Source organism: Bos mutus, chromosome 18 (assembly GCF_027580195.1).
Source record: "Bos mutus isolate GX-2022 chromosome 18, NWIPB_WYAK_1.1, whole genome shotgun sequence".
NCBI classification, from domain to species: Eukaryota; Metazoa; Chordata; class Mammalia; order Artiodactyla; family Bovidae; genus Bos; species Bos mutus.
Window position 1 is genome coordinate 54,078,494 of NC_091634.1, and position 16,479 is coordinate 54,094,972.

Sequence of the window (16,479 nt, forward strand, 5' to 3'; positions counted from 1 at the left end):
CAAGGGGCTCTCAAGAGTCTTCTCCAACACCACAGTTCAAAAGCATTAACTCTTCGATGCTCAACTTTCTTTACAGTTCAACTCTCACATCCATACATGACTACTGGAAAAATCATAGCTTTGACTAGACAGACCTTTGTCAGCAAAGTAATGTCTCTGCTCTTTAACGTGCTGTTTAGGTTGGTCATAACTTTTTTCCTAAGGAGAAATTCTTCTAATTTCATGGCTGCAGTCACCACTGCAGTGACTTTGGAGCCCAAGAAAATAAAGTCTGTCACTATTTCCATTGTTTCCCCATCTATTTGCCATGAAGTGATGGGACTGGATGCCATGATCTTAGTTTGTTGAATGTTGAGTTTCAAGCCAACTTTTTCACTCTCCTCTTTCACTTTCAAGAGGCTCTTCAGTTTCTCTTCACTTTGTGCCATAAGGGTGGTGTCATCTGCATATCTGAGGTTTTTGATACTTCTTCCAGCAATCTTGATTCCAGCTTGTGCTTCAAGTGCAAAGTCAAGTGGGCCTTAGGAAGCATCACTAGGAACAAAGCTAGTGGAAATGATGGAATTCCAGTTGAGCTGTTTCAAATCCTAAACGATGATACTGTTAAAATGCTGCCCTCAATATGCCAGCAACAAAGGTTAGTCTTCGCATCATTGCTCGCTCATTGATCAGAAGTGGAACTGTAAAAATAGGGGAAACTGGGGACACAGGAAAATATACATAAATATGGAAACTCAGAGACAGATTTGAAAAGATACATGGCAAGTGAATACTCAGGAGCATAGAGAGCCTCATCCATCCATCACCCACCCATCTACCCGTTCACCCATCCATCTATCCATCCAGACACCCACACATCCATTCATCCATCGAAGCAATAAATGAGCTAAGCACCTCCTATTTATCAAGCACTGCCTATGCTCAACATTGTGTGTGCGTTAGTCACTCAGTCGTGTCCGACTCTTTGCCATCCCACAGACTGTAGCCTGCCAGGCTTCTCTGTCCATGGAATTCTCCAGGCAAGACCATTGGAGTGGATTCCCATTCCCTGCTCCATAGGAACTTCACAACCCAGGGATCGAATCCCAGTCTCCTGCATCGCAGGCAGATTCTTTACCGTTTGAGCTACAGGGAAGTCCTGCTCAACGTTGAAGGTACACAAAGACGGAAACGGAAGTCTAAATTGGAGGTGGTTATAGCCGACGACGGCTCAGACGGTAAAGCGTCTGCCTGCAATGCGGGAGACCCGCGTTCGATTCCTGGGTTGGGAAGATCCCCTGGAGAAGGAAGTGGCAATCCACTCCAGCACTCTTGCCTGGAAAATCCCATGGACGGAGGAGCCTGATAGGCTACAGTCCATGGGGTCGCAAAGAGTCGGACACAACTGAGCGACTTCACTTTCACCACTTCACTTTTCATAACCGATATGCCCTGAAAGGGCTCCCGCGAAGCTGGAACACACGGTTTGGGCACTTCGGGAAGATGCGTGAAGTGAACGCCACACCGTCGCACAGGTGATGGTGGGAGAAACCTGCATACCATAGAGATGCCGAGACCTCCGAGCATCCTAGAGAGGCCGGAAGTGGCTCCAGGAGGCTGGTCCGACGGCTCAGGCGCAGAGCGGGGGTGGCGGTGGGGAGAGGGAGGGGCCTGAGTCGCCCCACCTCGCGCAATCCCGGCGTCGCCGTGGTCTTCTGTCTCTGTGAGTGGCCCCGGGTAGGGAGGGTCGCCCCTCCGCCGGGACCCAGGCGCGGGTCCTAGACTGAGTCCTAGACTTGGTTCTCCCATCAATTCCCTGTGTGACCCTGGCGGGGACGCCTGGGCTTGCACGCGCGTCGGGGTCCTGCGGAGGACGACCTTGTCGGCCGCTACCTGCTTGTCGTGGCGGCCCAGGTGGGACGAGCCCCGTGGCCGCTGGTACGGGGCGCGGTCGTGAGTGATGGCCGACCTGAGTTCACCCCACTTCCCCTCGGATTCCAAGCAGCGGGGCTCAGCGTCTCTTTCTAGGATCGTTCCGAAGGTCTCAAGCACCGGCTAGCTTCTGGTTTTCGTCTTCTTTTTGAAAAAGATGGCAGGCCCCAAGCTCAGAACTTTCAACAGGCATCTGTGTCAAGCTAGACTCCATTTACATTTTTTTTTATTATAATCGCACTTTGTGGGGGAAAGATTACTTTGTCTTGATGACAGATGATTCTGGTTTTCCATTTAAGTGGCCGTGTAAGGTTCCCATTTAAAATGAAGGTATTTATTGCTAAAAGATAAGGAGTTTTAAATAAAACAGTAAGTACTAGTACCAGAGATAGGGCTGCTCTGGTGGCTCAGTGGTAAAGAATCTGCCTGCTAATGCAAAAGACACGAGTTCGATCCCTGGGCCAGAAAGAGCCCCCAGAGTAGGAAATGGCAACCCACACCAGTAATCTTGTCTGGAAAATACCATGGACAGAGGAGCCTGGCGGGCTACAGTCCATGGGGTCGCAAAGAGCCACACACCATTTAGCAACTAAGCAGCAACAAAGTATCAGAGATAGCAGGTGTGACGGAAACTATGAAGGTGGTAAGCGAATGACACTGCGTTGTTCCCAACCCAGCTGGGTCCTCCTACTCTGATCTGTCTTCAAGTCCTTGCTCCAACTCAGCCTCTGTCACCTGCATAATTTGTGGGCCAGTTTTTTGTTTGTTTTAGATGCTTTTCCTTTCAACTTGACTAGGGTAAAAATGACGTGCGGCGTTGTGTGATTTTAAGATGCACAACTTGGTGACCTGATACGCATATATATTGTGAAATGATAAGCACAGTGAGGTCAGTTAACATCTCTATCACCTCACAGAATTATGATAGTTTTCTTTGTGTGTGGTCAACACTTGAAAGATCTACTCTCGCCTGGCACGCGGGAAGATGGCGGCATCCAGGTGGAGGTCTTGAGATCAGATCTGCATGGAGTTGGCGTCTGGGCCAGCAAGGCGGGGCCTGGCTCACCCTGGGCGGTTCGGCCTTGGGAGCTGCGGGGTCCCAAAGTGGGGAGGGGGAAAAAAGATCTACTCGCCCAGCAGCTTTCAAGCCTGTAATACGGTAATATTACATATGGCCCCCATGCTGTGCATTTGATCCCCAGAACTCAATTATGTCTTGTAACCAGAAGCTTATACCCTTTGACCAGCATCTCCTCATTTCCCGCATCCCCCACCCCCTGGCAACCGCCGTCCTACTCTTTGTTTCTATGAGATCAGCTCTTTTAGAGTCTCCGTGTAATCGGGATCACCCCAGTATTTGTCTGTGACTTATTTCACTTAGCATAATGCCCTCAAGGTCAATTGGTACTGTCACTAATGGTAGGATTTCCTTCCCTTTTTGAGTGGCTGAATAGTATTCCACTGTGTGTGTGTTTGTGTGTGTATACATCACATTTTCCTTATCCATTCATCCTTTAATGGGCACTTAGGTTGTTTCCATGACTCAGCAATTTGAATAATGCTGCAGTGAATATGGGGGTGCAGATACCTTTTGGAGATAGTGATTTCCTTTACTTTGGAGAGAGAGATATATATAGGCAAGATTCTTGACCTCTGAGTCTTTTTCTCATATCAGAAAAGCTGAGGATAATAATTACCTCAGAAGACTGTTCTGAGGCTTCCGTGGTAAACCTTAAGCCCCTTGCCCATAATACTAAATGCCGACATAGTTGCTATTTTCCTTTTAGCAAGAAGGAAACAGGATCCGAGAGGTTCAGTGACTTTCCCAGGGTCACACAGGGAACTGATGGGAGAACCAAGTCTAGGACTCAGATTTTCTGATTTATAACCTAAAAAGCTTAACCCTGCCTCCCCACTACCTCTTGCCTCTTGGGAGGGGACGGGGCACCTCCTGCCTGCCCTTCTGGAAATTGGAAGGGCCCATTTGACATTGCAGAATGTGTTAGCTGTGAAAGCCCCCATGGGACTCAGGTCACCATAGACTTGGCTGCTTCAGGTCAGGGACTCTGCACAGCCCTGAGTGCTTGATGTGGGTGACGTGTAGGCTGTAGAATCAGATGCATCTGGGTGCCAGTAGATACAGCCCCCTGCTGTCCAGTTCAGTTCAGTCGCTCAGTCGTGTCTGACTCTGCAACCCCAGGAATTGCAGCACACCAGGCCTCCCTGTCCATCACCAACTCCCGGAGTTCATTCAAACTCACGTCCATCGAGTCGGTGACGCCATCCAGCCATCTCATCCTCTGTCGTCCCCTTCTCCTGCCCGCAATCCCTCCCAGCATCAGAGTCTTTTCAATGAGTCAACTCTTCACGTGAGGTGGCCACAGTACTGGAGTTTCAGCTTTAGCATCATTCTTTCCAAAGAACACCCAGGACTGATCTCCTTGAGAATGGACTGGTTGGATCTCCTTGCAGTCCAAGGGACTCGAAAGAGTCTTCTCCAACACAACAGTTCAAAAGTATCAATTCTTTGGCACTCAGTTTTCTTCACAGTCCAACTCTCACATCCATACATGACCACTGGAAAAACCATAGCCTTGACTAGACGGACCTTCGTTGGCAAAGTAATGTCTCTGCTTTTCAATATGCTGTCTAGGTTGGTCATAACTTTCCTTCCAAGGAGTAAGCATCTTTTAATTTCATGGCTGCAATCACCATCTGCAGTGATTTTGGAGCCCCAAAAAATAAAGTCTGACACTGTTTCCCCATCTATTTCCCATGAAGTGATGGGACCAGATGCCATGATCTTCATTTTCTGAATGTTGAGCTTTAAGCCAACTTTTTCACTCTCCTCTTTCACTTTCCTCAAGAGGCTTTTTAGTTCCTCTTCACTTTCTGCCATAAGGGTGGTGTCATCTGCATATCTGCATATCTGAGTTTATTGATATTTCTCCCGGCAATCTTGATTCCAGCTTGTGCTTCTTTCAGTCCAGCATTTCTCATGATGTACTCTGCACAGAAGTTAAATAAGCAGGGTATCAATATACAGACTTGATGTACTCCTTTTCCTATTTGGAACCAGTCTGTTGTTCCATGTCCAGTTCTAACTGTTGCTTCCTGACCTGCATATAGGTTTCTCAAGAGGCAGGTCAGGTGGTCTGGTATTCCCATCTCTTTCAGAATTTTCCACAGTTTATTGTGATCCACAGTCAAAGGCTTTGGCATAGTCAATAAAGCAGAAATAGATGTTTTTCTGGAACTCTCTTGCTTTTTTGATAATCCAGTGGATGTTGGCAATTTGATCTCTGGTTCCTCTGCCTTTTCTAAAACCAGCTTGAACATCTGGAAGTTCACGGTTCACGTATTGCTGAAGCCTGGCTTGGAGAATTTTGAGCATTACTTTGCTAGCGTGTGAGATGAGTGCAATTGTGCGGTAGTTTGAGCATTCTTTGGCATTGCCTTTCTTTGGGATTGGAATGAAAACTAACCTTTTCCAGTCCTGTGGCCACTGCTGAGTTTTTCAAATTTGCTGGCATATTGAGTGCAGCACTTTCACAGCATCATCTTTCAGGATTTGAAGTAGCTCAACTGGAATTCCATCACCTCCACTAGCTTTGTTCATAGTGATGCTTTCTAAGGCCCAGTTGACTTCACAAGTCACATGTCTGGCTCTAGGTGAGTGATCACACCATCGTGATTATCTTGGTCATGAAGGTCTTTTTTATACAGTTCGTTTGTGTATTCCTGCCACCTCTTCTTAATATCTTCTGCTTCTGTTAGGTCCATACCATTGTTGTCCTTTATCAAGCCCATCTTTGCATGAAATGTTCCCTTGGTATCTCTAATTTTCTTGAAGAGATCTCTAGTCTTTCCCATTCTGTTGTTTTCCTCTATTTCTTTGCATTGGTTTCTGAGGAAGGCTTTCTTATCTCTTCTTGCTATTTTTTGGAACTTTGCATTCAGATGCTTATATCTTTCCTTTTCTCCTTTGCTTTTCGCTTCTCTTCTTTTCACAGCTATTTGTAAGGCCTCCCCAGACAGCCATTTTTCCTTTTTTGCATTTCTTTTCCGTGGGGATGGTCTTGATCCCTGTCTCCTGTACAGTGTCATGAACCTCCGTCCATAGTTCATCAGGTACTCTATCTATCAGATCTAGGTCCTTAAATCTATTTCTCACTTCCACTGTATAATCATAAGGGATTTGATTTAGGTCATACCTGAATGGTCTAGTGGTTTTCCCTACTTTCTTCAATTTAAGTCTGAATTTGGCAATAAGGAGTTCATGATCTGAACCACAGTCAGCTCCCAGTCTTGTTTTTGCTGACTGTATAGAGCTTCTCCATCTTTGGCTGCAAAGAATATGATCAGTCTGATTTTGGTGTTGACCATCTGGTGATGTCTATGTGTAGAGTCTTCTCTTGTGTTGTTGGAAGAGGGTGTTTGCTATGACCAGTGAGTTCTCTTGGCAAAACTCTATTAGCCTTTGCCCTGCTTCATTCTGTATTCCAAGGCCATATTTGCCTGTTACTCCAGGTGTTTCTTGACTTCCTACTTTTGCATTCCAGTACCCTATAATGAAAAGAACATCTTTTGTGGGTGTTAGTTCTAAAAGGTCTTGTAGGTCTTCATAGAACCATTCAACTTCAGCTTCTTCAGCGTTACTGGTTGGGGCATAGACTTGGATTACTGTGATATTGAATGGTTTGCCTTGGAAACAAACAGAGATCATTCTGTCGTTTTTGAGATTGCATCCAAGTACTGCATTTCGGACTCTTTTGTTGACCATGATGGCTACTCCATTTCTTCTAAGGGATTCCTGCCCACAGTAATACATATAATGGACCAGGTCTAGGATCTGTCAAATATTCCTCATTCCTGCTGACATTCTTAGAGAAATGGCTTAGGTTTGCATGGAGTTAATATGGATAGTTTGGGAAGCAGTTGGAAAATACCGATTATAAAACTTTGTGATTAACTTATATCATAAGTATCAGGAATAACTGCAAGACTGCAAGGATCTTTTGTGCAACAAATATCTAGGCAAAAGGAGTTTGAGTGGGTAGCTGGACAAGAAGATCAGGGATAGAATTAACTTCCCTGCCACTGCCAGTAAAACTCAAAACTGCACAAATACCCCTGTTTGGCATGATTGTGTCAACTTTCCCCTTAATGCTGTGCGGTTAATTTTCTTCGCAGATGTGTTTGGCCTTTTAGGTTTTACACCTCACTTCCCTTTTACCTGTATCAGGGTGACTCTCCTTATTGTCTGTAACTACTTGTTCATCATTATGGCTCTGACTGCTTTGTATTAAACACAGATAACTTTCAGATCATGTATGGAATTTGAGCAGCACCGTTTCTAAACCTTCTAGCCTCAATACGCTTTCCTGGTCTCAGTACAGTAAGAACACAGTTAATTTTGCCTCCATTCAGTACCTGGCAGTAATTTAAAACACGCCATCATAGGGTTAAACTACCTGGATATATTTTTATCTTCCTTTAAAGTAAATACAGTAAATTTTTATCTTTATGAAAGCTGTCTTCAGTTCTGCTCGCCATACTCCAGTAGTGCCTAGATTTGTATGTTGCATTTTAATACCAGAGGGTCAGTAGCATCATGCTCTTGAACCCTGGGGATGAAGGAACTGTGTGCATAAGCTGAGGTTCTTATTACTGATCCTTCGCATTTAATTAGGTCTTTGTAAATCTGAAGTACTCCTAGTCATTTTTATGAGTTTCTTCTCATGACTTTCCTGTGAGATGTCAACCTTATTACCCTCGTTCTTAGTATTATCAAGGGGTCAGGCTAACTTTAAATTTCATTTTTTCTTGTTTATAATTAAGATTCCTGGTTTTTTTTTTGGATCGTGTACTTAACCATAACCTGTATCAGCTAAAATGACTACTCAGATTAAATGTGACCCTCCCCCCCAACCCAGAAGGAAGCAATTACTGAACAAAGCCACATTTTGGAAGAGCCTTAAAGCAATTGAGATTATAAACAGTGGTCTGAGTGCCCAGCCCTGGAAAGAATCAGATGGAAACTAGTAAAGAAATATAAAAACTCAGGCAGCTGTTTGAAGGAAAACCACGCAGACCCTCTTTTCTCCTTTATGGCTTAGTGTTCATGGGAATTTCTTTTGGTTTCCTGCGAAATGTGTTTGCTGCGATTTTTCTGTGCTCACCGATGCAGGCAGCTGGAAAAGGAGGAGGTGGCTTCTGGGTGGCAGCACTAATGGCTGGTCATCTATGAAGGTTTCACCAGCCGGGTGGATAGGCTTCTCTCATTGCCATTTGTCTTGCTAACTTATTAATCTTTCCTTACTCGTCACCACTCCTCTGACCCTCCAGTTCAAGTCAATTACACAGGTTCTTGCCCCAGATAATTCTGGAATTAGCTGGAAGGTAATGAGGAATAGCGTGAATAGGCCTGACAGGTACTCGGAAGCATTAATAGTTTGAATTTGTACATTCCTGGTGTGATTAGTGTGCACTTGAGCCAGGACTGGCCTGCAGTCTTATGACTAGATGGGAATGTGCAATTTTAAAAACAAAGGACATTGATACACACTGCTGTATTTGAAATGGATAACCAACAAGGACCTACCGTATAGCACAGAGAACTCTGTTCAATGTTATGTGGCAGCCTGGATGGGAGGGGAGTTTGGAGAAGAACACGTACGTGTCTGTGGATGGCTGAGTGACTTTGCTGTGCACTTGAAACCATCACAGTGTTGTTAACTGGCTATACTCCAATATAAAATAAAAATTTTTTTAAAAAAGGACAAGAAGAGATTTGGAAGAATTTCTTTTTTCTTTTTCCTTTCCTAAAAAATATTTATTTATTCACTTACTTTCACTGCAGGGTCTTTAGTTGTAGCATGCAAACTCTTAGTTGCGGCATGTGGGATCTAGTTCCCTGATCAGGGGTCGAACCCGAGCCATCCGCAGTGGGAGCACGGAGTCTGAACCACTAAACCACCAGGGAAGTCCCTGCGAAGAATTTCTGTTGGAAAATTCTTAGCTGGGCTCTTTGAAGCCTTGTCCTTTTTCTGATTTCCTTATCGGGGAATTCTTGTGGAGATAGAAAAATATCTTAACCTTTTTTTCCCCCCTCTGGCATCCTCTTAATGAAAACCCTGTAACCAAATAGAACAGTTCTAAAACCTGTAAGTGCGGTTTTGCTTAAGGGCGTCACCGTCCTTAGACTTCTCCTGCTGCCCCTGCCTCACGGTGATCTCAACTGAGCACGCTGGCCCTGCCCCTTCATCACCCCTCACCTAGACTCCTGCCAACCTGCAGTCTCTCCCTCCTCCAGGTAAAGCTTAATCTTTGACAAGGACTGAAGTGAGCCCGCCGTCGTGGACACCTGCAAAGACTGTTGTCTGCAGAATAGAGTGCAGGCTCCCCTGAAGGAATCTTGGTTTCTCCATTTTGCCTTCTACTTTAATTTGCAGAAGCCTGTCTCCTCTAGCATACGCTCCGGAATGCAGGAATTCTGTCACATTTTGCTTTATGTCATTTTCATGCCAGAACTTTCCTTTTTAGGAGCTAAGTTAAATGAAAATGGCAGCACTGATTGGCATACACAGCGACGACTCTTGGACACGGCCGGGCCCTGCATAATTTGTGCCCATCATCATTTTACTAAATTGGGTGTATTTCACCATGTTCCAAATCATCCATGAATTCTGCAGATACTTGATGGGCATCCTCTGCATCCGAGGTTGTCTGGTGGGGACATGCCAGTGAGAAAGTCTGAAGGTTTCGGTTCTCATGGCACCCAGATTCTGCTGGAAGGAGATCAGTAGTCAGAAAGGAAACAAATACATTTAGGTAATATGCCATGAAGAAAACAAAGCAGTGTTCAGATAAGGGAGAGCTCTTCAGAAACTACCCTATGCATCGAGCACTTGAGCAGACCTAAATATTGAGAAAGACGCAGCCTGGCAGGCATCTGGCTTGGCAGCGGTTCACACAGAGGTGAAGCAAGGAGTGCGCGTAGGCCTTAGCACAGATGAGCTTGGCATTATCAAGAGAAGGGAGAAGTTCAGGGGGCTGGAGCGCGGAGTAGAGTCCCAACAAAAGAGTGAGAGGAAGTCAGAGAAGGAGGTTGCCACCAGGTCATGGTGGTGACAGTAAGAAGTCTGGGCTGAAGTGTCACTGACTGACACCCTTCTGTGTCTGGAAGCAGCATCAGTGATAACAAAGTCATGTGATCATGTTAAGTGACAGAATGGACCGCAGCAAGTTTTATGGCTGGCTAGTCCAAATCCGAATGGGAGCGTCCTGCACTCAGAAAATAATAGAAACATAAAGTCGCATATTAAGAGGATGCCGGGGCATTCATTCGTGATGGATTTTCCTGTAAGCACAACAATGGCAACTGCTTAGTCAGACCTTGGGACTCCAGCCATCCTTCACATCATTTTGATCAGTTTTCCTAATTTTCTTACCCTCAAGCCACGGAGACAGTCACTTGCTGAATCTTGTCTTCAGCTGTTACACCAACTGATTTCTGCACGAATGATCTGATTAGCTTTGCTGGTGATCAAAGCTTCTTAGTAGAGTTATCCAGAAGAATCTGACAAGCTTTGTGTAATCCTGTACTTCTGAGAGACCTTATCATGATGTGTGGGAATGTAAGAGAAAAATTGAATCCTTAGACTGTGGAACTCAAAGAAAAGAAATTCAAGAAGTGATATCCATGGAGCACCTACACTACATCAGGCAGTTTTTATACATGTTCCCATTCGGTCTCCAGAATCCTGCGAGCTTATTTTTAGCTCTGATGTTTAATGCAGCAACAGCTCGGATGAACCTGTCCAAATGGTAGCACCTTTGGTTGCTTGCAGTCTCCCTAACTAACCACGCTTCTCAGTTGTCTCCACTTACTTGACTGAATGAGAGAAGGTGTGTGTGTGTGCGTGTGTGTGTGTGTGTGTTTAAATGCATTTGAGGACCTGCGAGCTTCCTGTTCCATTTCTTCTTAAGCGGAAAGAGTTGAGTGGCCCACTTTTTGCTTGTTTTGTCTTGTTTTTGAAAGAAAGGTGTCTTGGAGCCTTGAGAAAATAATAATTAGAATATAATTTTAGCATAGATGCGGAGGGAGGGGGAAGCAAGGTTCCCAAAGGCATTGAGCACACACAGTACTTAGAAGATTTCCTGGGTGGGTGAATATGGTTTGCTACATAAAGGACCTTTTTGTCCTTCCCTTCTTTTTCTACTTTTTTTTTTTTACATAAAAGCCGTATTAAACTATGCTGCAGTGTGCTGTCTTAAACAAAAGATGTTGGAAATTTGCTTCAGAGTTCTGTCCTTGATTTTTCAGAGGGGGTGGGGGGATGCGGAAAATGACCCTCTGTGCCAAATTCGAACAACTTCTTTTCAAAAAGCCTCTAGTGTTTTCCACGGATTAAGAATAATGCTTTCTATTTGGAGAGTGCTTTGTGGTTTTTCAAAGCTCTCCCAGCTACATTATCTTATTTAATCTTCACACTGACCTTGCCAGGCAGTCAGAGCAGATTAGTACTGTTCCTGCTGACACACGGGCAGAAATGTTGTGCAGCCCAAGAAGTGACGAGGTGGGTGGGCAGGAGTCAGCTAATGTCCCAAAGCCATGACGGGAACCCAGGTCTTAGCTTTTCTTTCTGCTGGAGCACACTGCCTTTTCGTGTCTATTAACCCCAAGTAGGGGACCATCGCTTCTGCAGTTGGGTTAGTAACAGTGGTGCATCCTACTTTCTTCATAGGTCCAGTTATCTTTGACTGCCACATATGGATTCCCACAAATCTCCGAAGGAAACAGTCCTCATTACAGGAGGAGGTGGCTATTTTGGTTTCCGGTCAGTGCATCTGTAAAATATGTCCATGCAAGTATTTTACTGGTAGTTTCTGGGAAAAGTATAGCTTTCAACCTACATTAATGCAGTGTAGACTCTTACTCGTTGGTACAGTGTAGACCAGGAATGAACCATGCTGCCCACTGCTCAGATTAGGAAATTGAGAACTATAGATACATTCCACTTGAAGAAAAATTCTTTATAAAGCCATTGAATCGGGGTTGGGAGATAATCATATCACAAACAATTTAAAATAATGGCTATTCTTTCACAGTTACATTATCATTCATAAATATTCTGAAGAATAGATGGTGAGTGCTAGAATGGGGGGAGGAGGGGTTTTCTGGTGGCTCAGTGGTAAAGAATCCGCCTGCAATACAGGGAGCTGCAGGAGATGCAGGTTCGACCCCTGGGTCAGGAAGATTCCTTGGAGGAGGGCATGGCAACCCACTCCAGTATTCTTGCCTGGAGAATCTCATGGACCGAGGAGCCTGGTGGGCTACATTCCATGGGGTCACAAAGAGTCAGGCACGACTGAAGTGACCTAGCATGCATGCATGCCTGGAACAGGGGGCTGGGGGAATGTAATATGTGGACACCACCATCTTTGAAGATAAAGCCTCTCTCACTGTAATTTAAATAAATGTGAAGATGCTCGTTTTTTAATATTTGCATAAGTAAAACTTGTACCAATGAATGTGTAAAGTGAGGAACTCACAGGATAAGCCAAGAAGACTGGGAAAATTATATACTTTTCCAAAGAAAGAGAGAAAGTGAAGTCGCTCAGTCATGTCCGACTCTTTGTGAACCCATGGACTGTAGCCTACCAGGCTCCTCAGTCTATGGAATTTTCCAGGCAAGAGTACTGGAGTGGGTTGCCATTTCCTTCTCCAGGGGATCTTCCCAACCCAGGGATCAAACCCAGGTCTCCCACACTGCAGGCAGACCCTTCACTGCCTGAGCCGTACTTTTCCAAGGCATAGCTTAATAGTGATTTGATCTAACTTTTACTCTTTCTTCTTGCAGCCTTGGCTGTGCTCTGAACCTTCTGGGAGTCCATGTGATTCTGTTTGACATCAGCCGCCCTGCCCAGACCATTCCAGAAGGCATCCGGTTTATACTAGGAGATATCCGCTGTCTCTCTGACATAGAGAACGCCTTCCAGGGTGTCGACGTGGCTTGTGTGTTCCATATCGCATCTTATGGTATGTCAGGGCGCGAGCAACTGAATCGAAGCCTGATTGAAGAAATCAACGTGGGGGGCACAGACAACATCCTCCAGGCATGCAGGAGGAGAGGGGTGCCGAGGTTAGTGTACACGAGCACTTTCAACGTCATCTTCGGAGGGCAGGTCATCAGAAATGGAGACGAATCTCTGCCTTACCTGCCCCTTCACCTCCATCCTGATCACTACTCTCGGACCAAATCTATCGCTGAGAAGAAGGTGCTGTCAGCCAATGGTACAGCCCTGGAGAGGGGTAGTGGGGTCTTGAGCACCTGTGCCCTGAGGCCAGCTGGCATCTACGGGCCTGGAGAACAGAGGCACCTCCCCAGGATAGTGAGCTACATAGAGAAGGGCCTGTTCAGGTTTGTGTATGGAGACCCCAAGAGTCTGGTGGAATTTGTCCACGTGGACAACTTGGTGCAGGCTCACATCCTGGCCTCAGAGGCCCTGAAAGCCAACAAGGGCCACATTGCTGCTGGGCAGCCCTACTTCATCTCAGACGGCAGGCCTGTGAACAACTTTGAGTTCTTCCGGCCTCTGGTTGAGGGCCTGGGCTACAAGTTCCCGTCCACCCGCCTGCCCCTGACCCTCATCTATTGCTTCGCTTTCCTGACAGAGATGACCCACTTCATCTTGGGGCGACTCTACAACTTCCAGCCCTTCCTCACCCGCACCGAAGTTTACAAAACTGGCGTCACACATTACTTTAGCCTGGAGAAAGCCAGGAAGGAGCTGGGGTATGAGGCTCAGCCGTTTGACCTCCAGGAGGCAGTCGAGTGGTTTAAAGCCCATGGTCACGGCAGACGTCCTGGGAGTTGTGACTCCAAGTGTCTTGTTTGGGATGGGCTGGTGATCTTACTCGTGGTTACAGTGGTTCTCGTGTGGCTGCTGCCTTCCGTGATCCTGTCGATGTGAAGGAGGAGCTGTACTGAGGTGGTACAGTACACCACTGAAGTTGTTATATATACTGAGGTGGTTTTCATGAAACACACGTTTTAAAAATAGAGAATAGATACCTGATGTCAACCTTTGGATCTTCAAGTCGCTACTTAAGAATAGATTCTTGGGGGACTTCGCCCTGGCTGTCCAGTGGTTAAGACTCTGAGTTTTCAGCGCAGGAGGTATGGGTTCGATCTCTGGTTGTAGAATTAAGATCCCATGTGCTACACAGCACAGCCAAAAAAAAAAAAAAATTGATTCTTGGATTAAGTCTTCATTTCCTACCTCCTTGCACAGATCCTGAAGGGAGAAAACAGAAACCAGGATAAGTTTGAGATTCGGATCCTTGGGTCTTCCTCCTTCAGACATGGACAGTAGACGTCATTCCAAAACCCATAGAGCTAAACTCCCTCAGATGGGAAATGTCTTACTTGAATTTCTCAGAAGCGAAAAATGTACTTATCTTCATTCCATACGTTTTGCATTGACTTCACAGAGGTTGAAACACTGATATGGGAATGGCAAAATGCTAACAGGCTTGCACTTGTGTGAAAAACAACAAGTTGAGCTACTTCCCCGCAGCCCAAGCCTCTGAGGAGATGGTCACTTTTGCAGGGGAGGCGGTTGCTAGTCACAGTGTATGTTCTAGGAATGAGTTTTTGCCCTTCATGACATAAAGGTATTATACCTGTGTGACCACATGGTAATGTTTGATATTGAAATGAATAGACCTTTATCTTACCTCCCAGGATTCTTTAGAGGGTTAAATTGGACCAGGTATATAAAGTGCCACTCACCACACTTACAAGCCATTATTTTTATTAATATTATTATTACACATTCCTTATGAGGGTTTTCTTCCTCAGGGTATTCTGTTCAGAGGGTGCTGTTGCTACTGACCTTTCTGGAATACCTTTGTGATGTGCCCTCAGAGTCTGTAACAAGTGTGCTTAAATATATTCAGTGTTGATAAAGTTGTGGTCTCCAAGGAGAGATTGAAATCTGGGAAACAGCTAAAAATCTGATGATTGATGAGAATATTCAAGCTAATGATACCATTTGCAATTAAAAAATAAAACATAACTCTCAACTAATAGACTGGTTTTCTTCTGGGGAGAATTTCCGTTCTCTGAAGGCCTCTTCCAGTGAAGAATGTTCTGAACAATGGTGGCATTGTCCGGGCTCCCACGGGGATTGCTGTGGCAGACATTCAAGTTGTACTGTCACATGGGAACCGAAGTGCAGAGAAGACAGTCTTCACCCATTCTCTGATTCCAGCTACAGAAAGGACAGCATTCCTAGGCTGTAAGGACAGATGGCTGTGGAAAGTCATGTTAGATTTGGTCTGAGAGTATTTGTAGGAGGAGGGTGCTGGATGAAGAGGCCCAAAAGTGCTCAGCTTGATACCAGAGGATCTGCCACCATGAATATCTTGTATGGTCTTTTAACCAAGTAACTGCAGCCTCTGTAGGGCTTCAGTTGCCTGCCTTGGGAAATAGGAATGTATTTGCCCTTTCTATTAACCCACCTTTGGGCTTTTCAAGTGGCACAATGGTAAAGAATCTGCCTGCCAATACAGGGGACACAAGAGACACAGGTTCAATCCCTGGGTCGGGAAGATCCCTTGGAGTAGGAAATAGCAACTCACTCCAGTATTCTTGCCTGGAGAATCCCATGGACAGAGGAGCCTGGCAGGCTACAGTCCATGGGGTTGCAAACAGACACGACTGAGTGACTGAGTATCTGGCACATTAACCCACTTACCCACCTCACAGGGTTTGTTCTGAGCAAAAAGTAAGATGTAGTGAGTACTTTTAATATATAATTTAATATATAATATATAAATTGCAACATTAAGATGGTGGTGGGATTGTTTTTAGTGAAATATGAGTCTTTTATTTTGCATTTCATGAAGTTAACTTAGTCTGAGTTAACTTGTCTGACCAAGGCTTCCCTGGTGGCTCAGATGGTAAAGAATCTGCCTGCAATGTGGGAGACCTGGGTTTGATCCCTGGGTCGGGAAGATCCCCTAAAGAAGGGGATGGCAACCGACTTCAGTATTCTTGCCTGGAGAATTCCATGGACAGAGGAGCCTGGCAGGCTACAGTCCCTGGGGTCACAATGAGTCAGACATGACTACGTGACTAATACTTTGACTTTTCAACTTGTCTGCGTATGTGCAGCATATCTAACACTCCAGGTCCTGAAGGACAGGTACCTCTGCCCTTTACAGAGTTGCAGTCCAGCAGTGACATGGTGTGTCCATGCAGGAAGGTGACTGAGAGGCCAGGTAAGTGCAGCAAAGCATTTTTATTTTATTTGTTGTCACTGAGAGGCCTCACAGACTTTCAGAACATTTTTAATGAAGTCCTTCAAAAGAATGGCAGATAGTTCTAAGTTTTCTTATACCAACTATACTGAGCACAGTGGATTTTTCTTGTTTATGTTTTCTACAATGAAGGTATCTAAATGAAATTGATAAATGGGCTTCATTGTCATCTAAATATGAGACATTTGATATTTTCACAACATTTGACATACTTGTCCAATATCTCCTTGAAACAT

General features: G+C 45.2%; 1 protein-coding gene across 3 annotated transcripts; it reads left to right on the forward strand.

Moving 5' to 3' along the window:
• Positions 1 to 1,610: 1,610 nt before the first annotated feature.
• On the forward strand, positions 1,611 to 15,004 carry SDR42E1 (short chain dehydrogenase/reductase family 42E, member 1). 3 transcript variants are annotated; one of them, XM_005908663.3, is made up of 3 exons: positions 1,611 to 1,702; positions 11,661 to 11,753; positions 12,777 to 15,004. In XM_005908663.3, exons 2-3 carry the CDS (start codon positions 11,686 to 11,688, stop codon positions 13,888 to 13,890), a joined length of 1,182 nt encoding a protein of 393 aa, XP_005908725.1. In that variant the 5' UTR covers positions 1,611 to 1,702; positions 11,661 to 11,685; the 3' UTR covers positions 13,891 to 15,004. The 3 variants fall into 3 exon arrangements, with proteins under 3 accessions (XP_005908725.1, XP_070244753.1, XP_070244754.1); XM_070388652.1 differs by lacking the exon at positions 1,611 to 1,702 and adding an exon at positions 1,716 to 1,917; XM_070388653.1 differs by lacking the exon at positions 1,611 to 1,702 and adding an exon at positions 9,247 to 10,740.
• Positions 15,005 to 16,479: the final 1,475 nt, after the last annotated feature.

Excerpts from the sequence above, each read along its gene's own strand:
- SDR42E1 (XM_005908663.3), top strand. The coding sequence starts at position 11,686 with ATGGATTCCCACAAATCTCCGAAGGAAACAGTCCTCATTACAGGAGGA. Across the intron at positions 11,754-12,776 it reads GGTGGCTATTTTGGTTTCCG|CCTTGGCTGTGCTCTGAACC; the intron begins GTCAGTGCATCT and ends TTCTTCTTGCAG.